The sequence below is a fragment of the Babylonia areolata genome, chromosome 12 (genome assembly GCF_041734735.1).
Source record: "Babylonia areolata isolate BAREFJ2019XMU chromosome 12, ASM4173473v1, whole genome shotgun sequence".
NCBI classification, from domain to species: domain Eukaryota; kingdom Metazoa; phylum Mollusca; class Gastropoda; order Neogastropoda; family Buccinidae; genus Babylonia; species Babylonia areolata.
The window spans coordinates 22,826,960-22,844,191 of NC_134887.1; the positions used below are offsets into that span (position 1 = coordinate 22,826,960).

Sequence of the window (17,232 nt, forward strand, 5' to 3'; positions counted from 1 at the left end):
GCACCCCCTGTGTCAGAAGAGGGGTGGTTAACCACTCTGATGTCACCTCGAGGAACCACTCGCCCAGACATATCCGGGTATCCCATGGCTGAGTGCTCTGGGACCACCGTAGCCTGAGTGCCCTCTGAAGAGGGCGCTTGAGAACCCTGCCCAGAGGGATGAGAGGTGCCATGGACTCCATCATGCCCAGGAGGGAAGAAAGTGTCCGCGCTGTTGCTTGGGAGGAATGGCGCAAGTGGTTGAGGAGGCCTGCCAGACGGTCCCACCGATCTGGCGTCGGAGAGACTATCATGGACCGCGTGTCGAATCTCATCCCTAAGAAGTCGAAGGACTGGCTCGGGGACAGATCGCATTTCTCCTGGTTCGTGATGAAGCCCAGATGGGAGCACAGGTCTAGAAGTCTGGCTGTATGACTCTGGCACAGAGCCTGTGGCTGGGCCAGAATAAGCCAGTCGTCCAGGTACACACAGAGCCGAATGGACTCCGACCGGACGATTGACACCAATTCCCGCACCATCTTGGTAAAGAGGAAAGGGGCAAGGGACAGACCAAATGGGAGGACAGAGAACTGGAACACTCTGTCCCTCCACACGAACCTCAGGTACCGGCGGGATGCCGGGTGGATGAGGATATGGAAATAAGCATCTTTCAGATCGATGGACGTCGCCCAATCTCCCCGTTGCATGGTCTCCCGAATCTGTGCCTGTGTGTCCATCTTGAATTTCATCTTGGGGAGGAATCTGTTGAGGGGGGACAAGTCCAGGACTGGTCTCCACCCTCCGGAGACTTTTGGAATCACGAACAACCGGCCGTAAAAATCGGGGCCCGGGTCCGAGAGTTGAGATATCGCCCCTATGAGGAGTAGGTGCGATATATCTCTCTCTAAGACGCTCTCCTGCTCCATCGAGCTGGGCACATAAGGAGGAGGAGTGGATCTTAGAGGGGGGCGGTCCCCCACCCAAGGGAGCATGTACCCCGACTCTAGCACCGAAACAATCCAGTCGTTGAGTCCCAGAGCACGCCACTGATGAGCGTGCCGGGACAAGTTTCCTACTTGGAGGGGCTGAATGACTGGCGGTGCTGAATCGGGGCCCAGTCATTGGGGGTGCTGCCTTCTGGCCTTGGGCATGGCCGGACGGCTTGGACGGCCATGAGGTGGTTTGTTCCTCTGCCGCTGATTCTGAGCACGCCGCTTTGACTTAGGAGGCGAGGTATATGGAGGAGCCCTGGTGGCGGGTCTCTTCAATGGCATAGAACCCTGGCGCCCCTGGGAGGAGTGGGCTAAATATGAGGCCACCTCCCTGTTTGTCTCTGCCCTGTGGCTGACAAAATGCGGTGCATACTGGCCGAAGAGGGAGTGCTGCTGTGCTGGGATGGACCGCAGGGCAGTCCTCTCCTCTACTGGAATGTTAGAGAGGCGGAGAACAGCATCCCAGCACAGTATTGAAGTGAAGGCTGGTAGCTGCGTCTGCAGCTGCCGTGAGACCAGATGCTACTCGATTGCCAAAAGTGTTTAACCTCGGGTCTGTGAAGAGGCCAGGCAGGCCAGAGGAAGGAGACTCCGTGTCCTGCTGAACTGGACGTCGTTCCCACAGCTCATTGGCTCTGTGGAGGAACGTGTCAAAGAAGGTATAAGCCGTGGAAACCTCGAGGAGGCAGCGGCGGGCCAGTTTGTCCCACTCTGCAAATGTCTTAAAGGGAAGAGTAGCTGAGGTGGGGAAGGTGGTGCGCTGTGAGACCAACATCCTGTCCTGCGCGGAGGGCTCTGCTTCCCTGTAGACAGGGTGGTCCTGTGTGTACCAGGACCACACTCCTCCCTTGGAGGGATCTTTAAGGAACTTGCCTGGGGCAAAAGCGCCCGGGGCAGAGAGGGACTCCCTGCCTGGAGGAGGGATGGAAGCAGCACCCCTGACGGTGCGGGCTGGCTTATTAAGCCACTCCTGAGCCATTTCTGGCACTCTGAGTCGCCTTGTGGTTCTGGAGTTAGAGTCACCTGACCGTAGGAGGGTTAAGGGTGACAAAGTTGCCTGAGGGACTGATTCAGCATGCGTGACCCTATTGGGGAGGGTCAGTTCGAGCTCGGCAAAGTCCGAGTTTGGTTCAGGCTGGTCCCTAGGGAGGCGTGGGCTCCATCTGTCGCACTGGGATGGGGGCGAAGAGTGCTCATCCGCTTGTTCGTCCTCATCCGAAGACAGGGGCTGTCCCTCTTGTTCACAGTCCATCCCCTGCTGGGTGCCATCCCAAGTGGATGTACCCACGGGGGCGTCCTGTGGGCTGTGGTCAGCCCAGCGGGATGAGCTGGGGCGATCCCGAGCAGGGACCCTGGTCTCCTCTGTTATGTCCTTGACACCTGAAGAGGGTGGGGAGTGTGTGGACCGTAGGTCCAACCATGCTTGGGATGGTGGGTGCCACACCTTCTCAGAGAGAGCGTCCCTGGACGCCAGAGGGACCCACGAGTGCTGTGAGGGGACAAACACCCACTCATCTCCTTTTAGGACCGAGGGCTGGGTAGGTGGGAACGGCAGGCTCCCACGGGCTGAGCGGGGCCCCTCAGCTGCCGTCGGTCCTGAAAAGGAAGCCGTAGTGACCGTGGAGGTCACCTGCGTGCTGACAGAGGACCGATTCGAGGCTGTAGTGTTAATACTGGTCGAGGAGCTCGACCTGCCAGACGAGGAGTCAATCCCTCTTGTCGGGGCTGTGTGTGTCACTCTGTGGTCTGTGCTGGGTTGGGTCCGGTGGGGAGCGGACCAGGGGTTAGTCCCTGGTCCTCCCGGGAACCCAGCATGCACCATAGGTGCACCCCAGTACGGGTAGAATGGGGGATACCACCCGTGGGCACCAGCCATCCCGTGACCCCAGCCCCAAGGGTCACTGGCGCCTTGACCTCGCTGAAGGGAAAAACCTGGCCAAGTCGGAGGGAGGTCAGGTCCGACTTGGGTGTCAGACAGGCCGAAAGGCCGGCGGTCTGACTGCCCGGAACCGCCTGACACGCGCGGGACTCCCCCAGCAGGGGAGACCGGCCGGATAGCGGGAAGACCTGCAGAGCAGGTTGCCACGCGCCCCGAATCCCCTCCCGTGGGGAGACTGGGGTGGCTTGGCCCGGGGTGGGCAAAGTGGAGGTCCCCCCCGGAACCAAATGTTTTTCTCCCCCAGGAGGAGGTGGGGGAGGGGGGTCGACCGAGAAGGGAGGAGGGGGAACAGCACTGGGGCCCCTGAGGGCTGTCTCCGTGTGGGGACCCGGGTAACGGCCTCCCCTTGGGAGTCCGCACCCAGCCGCGAGTTCCCACCACCAAGAGAGGACGTGCTACTCCCCCTTCCACCTGCCTCGCGCTGGGACACCTCGGGAGGCGACGCTCGTATCCCTTTCCCCCCGGTCCCCTTCATGACCGTTTTATCGGGACGAGCGTCCCCTCCGCGATCTGCGTCTGCAGACGCATCGCCGCGGTCCCTATCGGGAGAAATCATGAGCTCCGGGCCTGGGAGAGTCTCTTGCCGAGTATCTCTGCCAGCATCATGATCCCTGCCTTCGTAGGATGGCATACGAGGCATGGTACCGCGCGTAAGCACCCAGCGAACAATTCGATCCCCAACAGAGAAAGGAAAGACAGGATCGACTCAGAGGTAGAAAAATACGAAGGAATCGAGGGGGCCGAGTCGAAACGAGTACACAGAATGTAAGAACAATATACATGCAAGCCGCATACAACAAAATAAGGCCAAATGAAAACGCTTAATAGCCAAAAAAAGCGTTAGACGAGACAGAGCGAAAACCTGACAAGATGGCGTGGAGAGCCTTGGTCAAAGGAATGGTTCAGCGCTTATAGCTGTTAGAGGCGTTTGATTGGCTAAGAGCGGGCCAGACTAAGAGGGGCGTCTTTTCACTGTTAGCCGCGCGAAATTTGGCCAAACAGAGCAAACCATAGGCCTAGTTTGCATCAGTTTGACATGGTACAGTATATGACACCAAACAATACAATACACATATACACACACATAACCACTGAGACAAAAAAACACACTGGTACAACAAATTTAAAGGTGACTGAAAATAAATTTTTAACTTTTATAAACTGATAAATTTACAAATTTACACTGTATCAATGGGAAAATTAAACCTTATTTTGTACATACCATAACAAATGCACTGTAAAAAAAAAAAAAAAAAAAAAAAAAAAAAAAAAAAAAAAAGTCGCCATCAGCTCCACTGAAAACAATAACTGAAATCAGTTCCAAGAATGTTGTTAACAAATGTGACCCTCCATCACGGAATTAGTCGCTTTGCACCTAACCAACTTTGCCGCTAGTGATGATTTTAGGTGGGTGGGGGTCAGGCTGTCGATTTTCAGGTTTTGACTTCATAGTAAACTTTAGGCTTTCTTTTATCTCATATTGAAGTATCTCGGCATAATTGTGTCTTCTTTTGCCTTAAAAGGAAATTTTCTATTTAAAATTACGTTTAAGTAACATACTTACAGTGACCCACTAGTGCAGACTCCGGCAGGGGTCTGACATTCTTGTCCTGTGCAAACTACTATCCGCCTATGCAGAGAAAACGAAAGTAGCTACGGCCGATAACCTCCCGGAAGTAGGTAACTTCTTTTGTAATTAAAAGTGTGCTTAAAATACCTATCCCATCATTCTGATTGCCTATGAATTCACAAAATCGATTAACTTTGACAAGCTTGCCCTCCCTAATATCTTGGAATCGACCGGTCGAATCATACATCATTTAACTCACTCGGGACGACAAGTTTTCTCCCTTGCTTTTCCCCACAGACGGCCCATTTGTAAGGATTTGAAAAAAAATTACAAAAAATACAAAATACAGAGTAAGAAAATGAAACTTTCAGAACTGGTTTATTACGTGTTGAGCTATTACATAAAACAAACAAACAAATTTCTCATCTTATTTTTACAGTTTTGCCATATGTAGAAAATAATGCCAATTTTTCACCCTGAATCACCATACCCATGCTCGCTTTCTGCATTAAATTCACTTTCTTCTCCGTCATTATCCACCTCTTCAATGTCCGACCCTTCAGTTTGTAGCACTTCAAGTACTTCGGCAACACTAAAACATTGCTGTCACTGCCTTGTTCGCTCCACAACATTTTGAGAAGAGCCCACTTTGCTAACAGGCTGGCACGTGAGCAGACAACCGGTCAGTGACTTTGTCAGCGTGTGTTTGAGACGGGCCACACATGGCAGGCTGGCCAATCATACCATTCGATTGTGGAGTGACCCAGAATAGCGCACTCTGCTTGGCAAATCACAAAATCACGTGTCCAGCGCGTGATGGATTTTTATTTCTTGGAAATGCTATTCCATTCTGTCATCTGAAACTGAATACATTTTATGTAGGAATGCTCACGCATTCCTTCGTCCGGAGAGAGTTAAAAGTTTTGTTTTAAAAGTTAAGTCCATCTCTTTCAATCTATGTCCTTCTCATTGGTTAAGTTTTAAACTACGAGCCAATCATCGCTTCCAAAATAAGGACACACAACGTAAACAATGCGTCACTAAGGAAAATCACCTCTGTCACTGGCCGAGAGAGACCACGTGATGAAACCAGCCATTCAGCACACTCACTTAAATAAACATGGTCGCAGTGAACGGAAGCACGCGTTTCAACAGAGACTTAGCAATTTCCTGACAAGATACACTTGCGTTGCAAACATTTTGCCATTAAGTGAAGAGGACGACATTTGCGAGTTCTAACCCAGTACTTCATTGATGGAACTGACCATCCCAACTAGGCTGATGGTCATGAAATCGATCTCAGTGAATACGAAGGAGACGCTGATTTCGAAAGCAGATGACGCAGGACTGTCATTCAGCTTTCAGCAAGAATAATATTAATTTTGATGTAGATGATGAATCAACATTTGCACTACATACAGAAATGTTGGAAGCCTTCGACTGTAATTGCCGAAATCAACATGGGCCAGGTGCCATCAGTGGTGTGACTGGCATTGAAACGAGTGAAACTGACTTGCTGCACTGAAGTGAGAGAAGTGTGTTCACACAAGGAAAATGCAAACAATGTGACTGGGGGACTGGATATAGCTGAAGTGTCTGAAGGTAAGCATTCATATTTTACCCACATTGACAAATATTAAAATGCAATGATGGTATACTCAACTGATAATAATCTATTTAACAATAATTGACTCAAGACTGATTTATTGTCTGCACATTGGTACAAAAATTCACTGTTTGACATGTGGAACAAAACTAATTAACTCAACAACATCTGGTCGGCTGCCGATTTCCGACGCTATTCCGCTCACTTGAAAACGTGTCGGACGCAATGTTACAACAGATTTTGATCTTTTTTTAACGTTACCGATCTTACTTTAAGGGCGATAACTCACAATTTCCAGATAACTCAGACACTTTACTTGCGAGTTCCTTCCCTTAGACCGTTGTCCGTTCGTTCTGTAGTAGTTTCCTTTGTTCGTGAACCGGACAACCCTAAATCACAACAACATGTGGTTTTCAACATGGCAGAACCAAGGCGAAACCGATTCGTGTGGAATATAAGAATGGCTCAAGCACTTGAACTGATTCATGAAACCGGGTCTAATGATGAAGATGCTGTTGTTGGATTGTTCGACAATGCAGGTGACGAAATTTCGGACTCTGATTCCGACTATATTCCTGATAAAATCGACGACGAAGTGGCGGACACTGACGATGATGAAGGCGGAATGACCAGTCAGCAAAACTCGACACCAACACGTGCGCTTGTTGCAGCGGCTGATTCTCCAACTAATGGAGAAGAACCTGAGGAGATGGAAATAGATGAGGACAATCTGTGCATTGTGTAAAAAAAAGTGTATGTGTGGTGTTTTTTCCTATAAGTGTACAGTCCCGCAAATGTTTTTCAGTGTGTTTCAAGACTGCAAGCAGCAATCAGTTGGGGTTTTTCCCCCAATATATTCTAATCAAATATCTTTTTTATGCAGCATGCATAAATAGTATCATAAGCACATCAAACCAAGAGTACAGGAGTGTGACTGAACCAGTGTAGGAGGATTCAGAGCATGAAGAAGTGGATTACCTGTGTTCAAAAACTTTTGTTTTCCTGCCAATGTGTATCATATTGGAATACCTATATCATCAAAACCATGTGGTTCCTTCACTTAAGGTAAGCTTTTTTTTTTTTTTTTTAGTAAATTCATTGTTATATCTGTCCACTGGTATGTGTTTTATATTTATAGGGTGAGTGGTTGATTTTTTGTGATTTTTTAAAAACTGCTTAAAATAGTGCGATTTGAGAGGGAAACCCGGTCGTTTTGACTGTGGCTAGAGTGAGTTAAAAGAATAAAGTGAATCTCAGGAAATTAAGAGTGTAAATTAAAAGAAAATGACACACACACACACACACACACAATGGGTGTCACACACACAATGGGTGTCACACACACAACGTGTCACACACTCACACAGAACGCCACATACACACTCACACACACACAGTCCCTTCAGAGTTTAACCATTACATGTAACTGAGCATGGGGAGGTACAAGGGTATGACAGTATGAACAGTTTCTAGTTTCACAGAATTTGCCTCAATGGATATTTTATGTGTGTGTGTGTGTGTGTGTGTGTGTGTGTGTCAGTTTTGAGGTAAATAAATATAGGGTTGTTTCAACAGTAAATACTAATAGTATTACTAATAGTTCAACTTTTTTTCAGCCTGATGGTACTTTATATGCCTGCCTGTACACCAGTGAATAATTCTGAGATCACTGCTGGCAAGTCATGTCATCAGAAGGAGAGGCAACACCACCACACAAACTATACACTGTCGACTAAAGATTTGTCTGCTGGTGAACTCCTATCTATGAGTGAGTGATTTTGTGGTCAACTGTTAAATAAAATGAACAATGATTTATTGTATAAATTTACCATGAAGTGTGCAAACTTATTTTCTTTTTACAAACTTTGTATAGATGTACATGTATGGAATTGTAAAGTTTTGCATAGACATTTACATAAATGATATCAGTGTGCATGTGCTTGACATGCCACTATTAACTGAATGCACCGCAGCATGTCATACACATGCACACTGATACTCATAGTGAGACAGCATTAATGATCACTATTTCATACTTTTATTATCAGTAAATTGCTTTATCTGATTATATTATGAAAGGAATAGTTGTATATATAAAAGTGTATTAGTTTTATTTTCTGATAAAGTACACAGAACTAGAATAAAGCATTTTGTAAAGTCCTGTGTAAAAAAATAAAGCTGTGATGTGGATGTACAAAACTGAAATTAATGTTTGATATTTAATCTGACATGATTAGCATTAATGAATAAACTTCAGAACATAGAAAATAATTCAAAACAAAGAAAATGAAAAGAGATTAAGAAGTATTACATAACAAACTGTTTCAGGATAAACCATGCATTTTTGGAACATACTGACACCACTGGTGGAGAAAAAAGAGTGGAGGAAGACGGTTCAACATCAACGCCATCCACCCTGATGACTAACACTTTGTACCACAAGAATTGATTACCTGTGCCACATATCTGCACATTTTTTAGCAGATTGAGTGTTTGTTTGATGAGGTTTTTTGTCTTTATTGTGTGAAGTATGGGTTTGGCAAGTAGGTTTTCTTTCCAGATGAAGTGTTTGAAGTGTTCATTTGGATTATGAAGTGTATTTCATTTGATGCTATGCTGGGATAAAAGGCACGTGAACTTGTACCCTTCGTGTGAGCAGTTTTGTTGCATGGATATTTTTTGTTAGTTTGTTGTGCTTGTTGCATGGATTATGTTAAAATCACAAGCACAGTAAGCCAGTCAGCACACTGAATTACAATTACACGATTCGGCATCATGATTTAGCATTTTTTCCCTTTAATAATGGCATAAATTTTAGTACACATACTATACAATGCAAAAGTTTCATAGCAATTGGACCACAAACAACACCACAACAAAACTAATCTTAAGACTGGTAGGTTTTTAGTCATGTTGAGCTGATTAAAAAGTAAGTATACTTACCCCTCAGTCACAATTCTTTCCCCAAAAATAAGAAACTTCTTATTTGAATAAAATCAAATACACTCAATATTTTTCTTTCAAAATTTGTGCAGTTGTGGATATTGCCCAAGTATATGTGTGCCTAATTTCATAAACATATCTTGCTTAGAAGTATGTGGTTGCTATGAACATGTTCCAAAACTTTTTGGCCTTGATTTCTCCGTTCGTTGCTTTCGCGACTCTAAACTTCAAATCACAGTAACTTTTCACAGAATCATCCAATTTACAAACTTTTTTTTGTTGTTGTAAAGCTCATTTATTGCATATTTATGATATACCAAAAACTAAAAATTGACCTCTGGTGCAAAGCGACTCATTCCATGGTGGAGGGTCACAAATTCTAACAAGACCCAAAATGTCAATCTCATGACAACAGTAATTCTCACCTGGTGGGAACAATCTCATGACAGCTGTAATTCTCACCTGGTGGGGTCAATCTCATAACAGCAATAATTCTCACCTGCTGGGGTCAATCTCATGACAGCAATAATTCTCACCTGCTGGGGTCAATTTTAAGACAACAGTAATTCTCACCTGGTGGGGTCAATACCAATAACTAAAAATCGATCTCTGGTGCAAAGCGACTCATTCCATGGTGGAGGGTCACAAATTCTAACAAGACCCAAAATGTCAATACAGAGCACTTAAATGATAAGAATAATGATCAGACACCCACACCACTGTACAGCCCGCCACCAACACCACTGCTTCTGGCATGTGCCATCTTGTCAGTTCATAGTCACTGATATCAAGTCTCACCTGGTGGGGTCAATCTCATGACAGCAATAATTCTCACCTGGTGGGGTCGAACTCAAAACAGCAGTAATTCTCACTTGGTCGGGTCAATCTCACGACAACAGTCATTCTCACCTGGCAGGGTCAATCTCATGACAGCAATAATTCTCACATGGTGGGGTCGAACTCAAGATAGCAGTAATTCTCACCTGGTGGGGTCAATCTCATGACAACAGTAATTCTCACCTGGTGGGGTCAATCTCATGACAACAGTAATTCTCACCTGGTGGGGTCAAACTCAAGACAATAGTAATTCTCACCTGGTGGGGTCAATCTCATGACAACAGTAATTCTCACCTGGTGGGGTCAATCTCATGACAACAGTAATTCTCACCTGGTGGGGTCAATCTCATGACAACAGTAATTCTCACCTGGTGGGATCAATCTCATGACAGCAGTAATTCTCACCTGGTGGGGTCAATCTCATGACAACAGTAATTCTCACCTGGTGGGGTCAATCTCATGACAACAGTAACTCTCACCTGGTGGGATCAGTCTTATGACAGCAGCAATTATAACCTCTTCTTCTTTCCCTTGAGTACCGCCTTCATCATTGTGAAGATTCTGTAGACTATAAGGGGGATTTGCGTGTTTTTGAGGTTTCCTGAGGCAGAGGTTGCTGGGCCAGGGGAGGGGGTGAGGTGTGGGGGGTGGGGGGGAGGTGATCAGATTCGGGATTTGAAGCCTTCCAGGGCTGGGCTGAGGGCAACCTCAGCAGGAAGGCTGTTCCAGTTGGTTATGGTTCGGGGAAAGAAAGATTTTTGTCTGTACAGCGTCCTGCAGTTGGAGAGATGGTACGCTGCTGGGTGCGATCCTTGGGTCCCTGTGGATGCTGAAGGATTTTGAGAGGGCTTGTGGCATGTGTTGATGATAAGACTGCCGCTGTGGAACTTATAGAAGTTAACCAGTCTTGCCTTTCTCCTTCGCTCTTTGAGGGGGGACCACTGAAGAGTCTCCATCATGTCTTGCACACTGGATGTTATCCTGTGTCGATGGGTCACCCAGTGAGCAGCCCGACGTTGTACTGCCAGAAGTTTCTTAATGTCCTTCTCTGTATAGGGGTCCCACACAGAGCTGGCATACTCCAGGGTTGGGCGGACCAGTGTTTGGTAGGCTTGCTGTTTGATGCGCTGGGAGCCTACTTTCAGGTTCCGTCTCAGTAGGCCTAAGGTCTTGTTGGCTCGGTTGGAGACATTGGAGATGTGGGGGGTCCATCTAAGATCAGAAGTGATGGTGATGCCGAGGTATTTTGATTTGCTGACTACATCAAGGGTGTGGCCACGAAGGGTGTACTCTGATGGTAGGGGGTCTCTCTTCCAGCTCACTTGCAGTGTCTGGCATTTGTCTGGATGGAAGCTCATAAGCCACTTCTGCTCCCATTCTGTGAGGCAATCGAGATCCTTTTGTAGGGCTTGCTGGTCGCTGGTGGAGGAGATGGTTTTGTGGCACAGAGTATCATCAGCAAAGAGACAAGCAGTGGAGGACAGTCCAGTCGGCATGTCATTGATGTAGAACAGGAACAGGCAAGGCCCAAGAACAGAGCCTTGGGGAACTCCAGAATCTACAGGAACAGGACTGGAAGTGGCTCCATCCACCACTACAGACTGGTGTCTGTCTGATAGGAACTTCCTGATCCAGGTGTGTACTTTCTCTGTGATGCCAAGGGAGTGGATCTTGTGGAGTAGGAGAGAGTGGCAGACTTTGTCAAACGCTTTGGAAAAGTCCATGATGAGAGCGTCTGTCTGTTTTCTGGCTTCAAGGTTTGCTGAGAGCTCGTCTACAAGTCCGATGAGCTGGCTTTCACAGGATCGCTGGCATCTGAATCCGTGCTGTGCTTTGGTGATGATCCCATTCTTTTCTGCAAAGTTCATAACAGAGCTTGTGATGATGTGCTCCATTATTTTGCATGGTATGCTGGTCAGGGAGAATAGGGCGGTAGTTTTCTGGGCGGTAGCGCTCGCCTTTCTTGAAGACTCGGGTGACGTTGGCCATCCTCCAGTCTCTTGGAACTACTCCAGTGTTGAGGGAGCACTGGTACAGGAGTGTGAAGGCAGGAGCCAGTTCTTCGGCAAGCTCACGTAGCAGTCTCGGGCTGATGCCATTGGGGCCAGGAGCTTTGCTGGGGTTTAAGTCCTTGAAGAGCTTGGTAACTCCTGCTACTGAAATCTCTATGGCGCTTAAAGGTAGGAGAGTCTGATGGGGGGTCTGATGGTAGACCAGTTCTGTCGGTGAATTCCTCTTTGCTACAGGTGATTTTCGCACTGAAGGCGGAGTGAAATTGCTTGTTTAGCATTTCTGCTCGCTCTTTTGCACCTGAGACAAGTCTGCCGTTTTCCTTAAGTGGGGCAACATTTGCCGCCTCTGTACATATTGCCTTAATGTATGCCCAGAATTTCTTGTTCGTCACTGGTCTTTCACTTGTGCTGTCTTTGAACATGTTCTCAGTGTATCTCCAGTAAGAACGGCGCAGGTTTCTTTGGACATTGTGCTTCAGCTTCTTCAGTTCTGCACGCACTTCCTGGCATCCGGTCTGTTTGTACAGCCTGTTCCGTCGTCGGATCATCCTCAGTGGCACAGTTTACCCAGGGCTTGTTGTTTTTTCCGCCTATGGTTTTCTTGGGGATATGCTTCTCTGTCATGGAGGCGATACCTTCTTTCAGTGTGTGCCACAGCGGTTCTGCATCACTGTTTGTATCAAAGGTTTCCAACACTGTGTCAGAGAGTTCCGATGAACAGGATTTCAGTGAAGGCCAGTCCGCTTTGGAGAATTGGGGGACTGTGCGTTTTGGTGAGCGTTGATACACTGGGTTGGTGTTAAACTCCAGGTAGACAACATCATGGTCAGAGAGTCCAGGGAGGGGCTCAATCTGCGGCACTAGGGATGGATGGCCCGGGAGGAAGAGGTCTAGGGTGTTCTCTTCTCTTGTGGGGAATATGACGAGCTGTTCGTATCCAGCGTCATTCATCAGGTCAAGAAACTGGTTGTGGATTTCAACACATCTGGCTGGGCTTTTCAGTGTCTTGGTGGTCCAATCAAAGGAAGGGAGACTGAAGTCACCTCCAATGATGACAGTAGCGTTTGCAGATGTGACCCGTTGGATGGAGGTTTCAAACTTAGGCTGATCACGTCGCTAGTTTTGGGCCTATAGTAGGCGGCTACTAGGAGTTGCTTTCTTCCTTTCAGCTTGATCTTCACCCAGAGCAGTTCACATCCATCCACTGACAGCTCCTCCACTTCTTGGCATGGTAGCCACAGCTATCAGTACTCCTCCACCAAGCCGATCCCTGTCCTTCCTGAAGGTGGTGAAGTGAGGAGGGAGGAGCTCACTAGAACGGACATCTGAATCGAGCCATGTTTCGGTGCCTATCACAATATCAGGCTTTGTACTGTCAATCAGATTCTGTAGTTCTGCTTTCTTGCCTCGACTGCACTGGAAGTTGATGTTCTGAAGTCTTAGAGGCCGATTAAACTGTTTGTTTTGACTGGTAGCTCAGGAGGGTGTGGATGAGTGGATGGGCTTAAAGTCTGCCGATGAGAGTGACGTTTCCGAGGGACTTTGTAAAGACGAGATGTCTCCTCCCTGGATAGCACTTGGTGCTGCTGCATCAAGTCCAAACAGGTTGAAGGCAACTGTGCTGTAGTTTGCATTGTCACACACTACACATCTCCATACAATATCACTTTTGCCCAGTCTTTCATACTCCTCAGAGTCATATGGTATGCTTTGGCAGGCAAGATGAAACCACTGGCCACAAGTATTACATTCAGTGCCACGTTCTGACCAGGAGACAGTGCGATCACATGTGCCACAGGGAAACTTGGATTCTTCGGATTTTGTCTGAGAGGGTGCTTTTTGGGAGGAGATGCTGCTGGATTTCTGGGGCTGTGTGGGCATTTCGTGTCTAAGAGGCACTGTGGAGCTCAGGAACAGTCCTACTCCTAAGAAGGTCAGTAAAAGCGAAAGTAGAAGTTCTAGAACTTGGTATGTTGCTGGTTGGGGAGTCACTTTGTTCTGGAAAAGTTTTTCACATGTCACTGTGTGTTCTTTGGATGGTCTTCATACAGATGAAAATCCTCATACTTGATAAATAAGGTTTCTACTTACAGTTTTGCTTGATGAGTCCTTTTAATCAACGTCAATGATAGGCCCCCTACCACCGTGGGCAGTCAGTAAACATCGGACGCCGCCATCTTGAATTCTGAGTTGTGAACTTCAGTCTTGATCTTGACACCAAAGTAGAGTTATGATGGGCTTGAAACTTCACTGGTAGGTTTTCTGTTGTCCAGGAAGGCAATATGGGCGAGGGGAATTGGGAGAATTGGGTGAAAAACCGCTGTTTGGAGTTGAAAAATGGTTGTTTGGTGGGAGAGGACAGAGACGAACCTCTTTCCTCCACGCATGCGCAAACCTGGTGGGGTCTACCTGATGACAACAGTAATTCTCACCTGGTGGGGTCAATCTCATGACAACAGTAATTCTCACCTGGTGGGGTAAAATCTCATGACAACATTAATTCTCACCTTGTGGGGTCGATCTCATGACAGCAGTAATTCTCACCAGCAGTAAATCTCACCTGGTAGGGTCAATCTCGTAGGAGACCTGGGGGTCCTTTTCCAGGTGGAACATCTCCTGGATGAGGGGGGAGAGCAGGTCACACAGGTACCACTGTCCGTAGAAGCGGAAGCAGTAGGCCATTATCTTGCTGGCCAGGCTGTTCCCCCGGAACAGGGTCTGCATGCAGTCTGCTACCTCCACCTGAACACACACTGCTGGCTGGTAGGGAGGTACACTCTGAAGAGAGAGAGAGAGAGAGAGAGAGAGAGAGAGAGAGAGAGAGAGAGAGAGAGAGAGTGTGTGTGTGTGTGTGTGTCTGTGTGTGTGTGCACAAATTTGTGGGGTACATGCGAGTGTGTGTGTGTGTGTAGCTTGCATGGGAGCCTGTCTGCATGATGCACTTGCTTCCAAACTATCTAGAAATTGTCCTCATCTAACATTCATCTCATCACCACCGATGAAAGTCAGAAGAATATGCTATCAATACCAAATGGAACACGCTCCCTTCCCCCCGTCCCGAAAATTAAAGTTTCTGTGCAGCTCTGCCAGACTGACAGACACCAGTCAGACAGGCTTGAAATATGTTCACAGCCACATTACCTCTTTGGAGAACATATTCCACAGAAGCTGGTAAAGCAGCCGCTTGGCATCAAACAGACTGACGAACACTCTTGCCAACTCATCCTGCAAAACAACAGCGTGCAAATAAAATCAGCCTGGTGAGCTAAGACAACACAGAGCACACAGACTGTACAATAACATCCGTCGCAACATTACAATATGCCATCTTTCAAGCTACTAGTTGTGTGCAGGTTCATAAATACAAAAATGATTTACAACAATAATAATCAATTGCTATAAACAAATCCCCTAAAAATGCCTGTAAAAACAACTACATGAACGAATCAAAGTTGCTGAACATAACAGAAAATGAACTAGAAGAAAGCTGTGAAATAATCAGCAGGTGATGACATGATCAAAGTAATATCTGCTGGCATATATAAAGAACAGATGTGCCTGGGGCAAAACCAGAAAGAACATGAGACACACCAAGTTTAAAAAACATATCATTCTGACACACTAATACACTATACACATCAGTTGGTTACTGTACTGATGTAATATAGACTGGGTACACGACAGAATGAACTGTTCCAATAATGACAGTTATGTGAAAACCAGTCACATCGCTGCAGGAGACCCACCATCTGGGTGTTGGAGACCACCTGCGCCAATGCCATGGCGATGGGTAGTTCCCCCTTGTCCCCGATCATGGTCACCAGCTCCACCAGGCGCTCAAATCGGTCGGCCAGGGCCGTCTCCGCCAGTGTCTCAAACTCTGTGCCCTGCTGCAGGATTTTGGTCAGCACCTCCATGAAGGCTGCCCGTGTTTGGGGGTCCTTGTGGTAACCCAGAGCTGTCAACACCACAGTCACAACCCAGAGCTGTCAACACCACAGTCACCATACCCAGAGCTGTCAACACCACAGTCACAACCCAGATCTGTCAACACCACAGTCACCATACCCAGAGCTGTCAACACCACAGTAACAACCCAGAGCTGTCACCACCACAGCCACCATACCCAGAGCTGTCAACACAACAGTAACAACCCACAGCTGTCAACACCAGTCACCATACCCAGAGCTGTCAACACAACAGTAACAACCCAGAGCTGTCAACACCAGTTACCATACCCAGAGCTGTCAACACCAGTTACCATACCCAGAGCTGTCAACACAACAGTAACAACCAAGAGCTGTCAACACCAGTTACCATACCCACAGCTGTCAACACCAGTTACCATACCCACAGCTGTCAACACAACAGTAACAACCCTGAGCTGTCAACACCAGTTACCATACCCAGAGCTGTCAACACAACAGTAACAACCCAGAGCTGTCAACACCACAGTCACCATACCCAGAGCTGTCAACACCACAGTCACCATACCCAGAGCTGTCAACACAACAGTAACAACCCAGAGCTGTCAACACCAGTTACCATACCCAGAGCTGTCAACACCACAGTCATCATACCCAGAGCTGTCAACACCAGTTACCATACCCAGAGCTGTCAACACAACAGTAACAACCCAGAGCTGTCAACACCAGTCACCATACCCAGAGCTGTCAACACCACAGTCACCATACCTTGAGCTGTCAACATCAGTCGCCATACCCAGAGCTGTCAACACAACAGTCACCATACCTTGAGCTGTCAACATCAGTCGCCATACCCAGAGCTGTCAACACAACAGTAACAACCCAGAGCTGTCAACACCAGTCACCATACCCAGAGCTGTCAACACCAGTCACCATACCCAGAGCTGTCAACACCACAGTTACCATACCCAGAGCTGTCAACACCACAGTCACCATACCCAGAGCTGTCAACACCACAGTGAAAAAACCTCACAAAACCAACAGTATGTTCAAAGAGATAAGTAAAAAATAGACTAATTTCTCAATCACTCCCTGTTTAACCAAACATACATGTGTCAAACTGTAACAAGCTGTGGTCATGTGCATGCTCTGTTTGCCAAGATTAGGAGCTGGTAGTAGGTTAACATCTTGAAAGGAAATTTTCTTCCTAAAATTACGTTTAAGTAACATACTTACCATGACCCACTAGTGTAGATTTTGGCAGGGGTCTGATTCCTGTCCTGTGTGAACTACTACCCGCCTATGTGGAGAAAATGAAAGTAGCTACAGCCGATAACCTCTCAAAGTAGGTTAACTCCCCCATGCATCCCTGACTAGCGCCCTCTTTTTCCGGCAGTCATCTTGAGTCCTGATCCTGTGCTCTTCATAC

General features: G+C 47.2%; 1 protein-coding gene across 12 annotated transcripts in view; it reads right to left on the reverse strand.

The window, feature by feature from the left end:
* The window catches only part of LOC143288455 (neurofibromin-like), a 278,699-nt gene that overhangs the window by 141,065 nt on the left and 120,402 nt on the right, over nt 1-17,232 (reverse strand). For all 12 annotated transcript variants that reach the window (XM_076596958.1, XM_076596964.1, XM_076596968.1 and 9 more), the window contains 3 exons: nt 15,624-15,835; nt 15,019-15,102; nt 14,438-14,619 (listed from right to left, as the gene is read on the reverse strand). In XM_076596958.1, the coding sequence (XP_076453073.1) occupies nt 14,438-14,619; nt 15,019-15,102; nt 15,624-15,835 (478 nt within the window). The remainder of the gene's footprint in view (nt 1-14,437; nt 14,620-15,018; nt 15,103-15,623; nt 15,836-17,232) is intronic.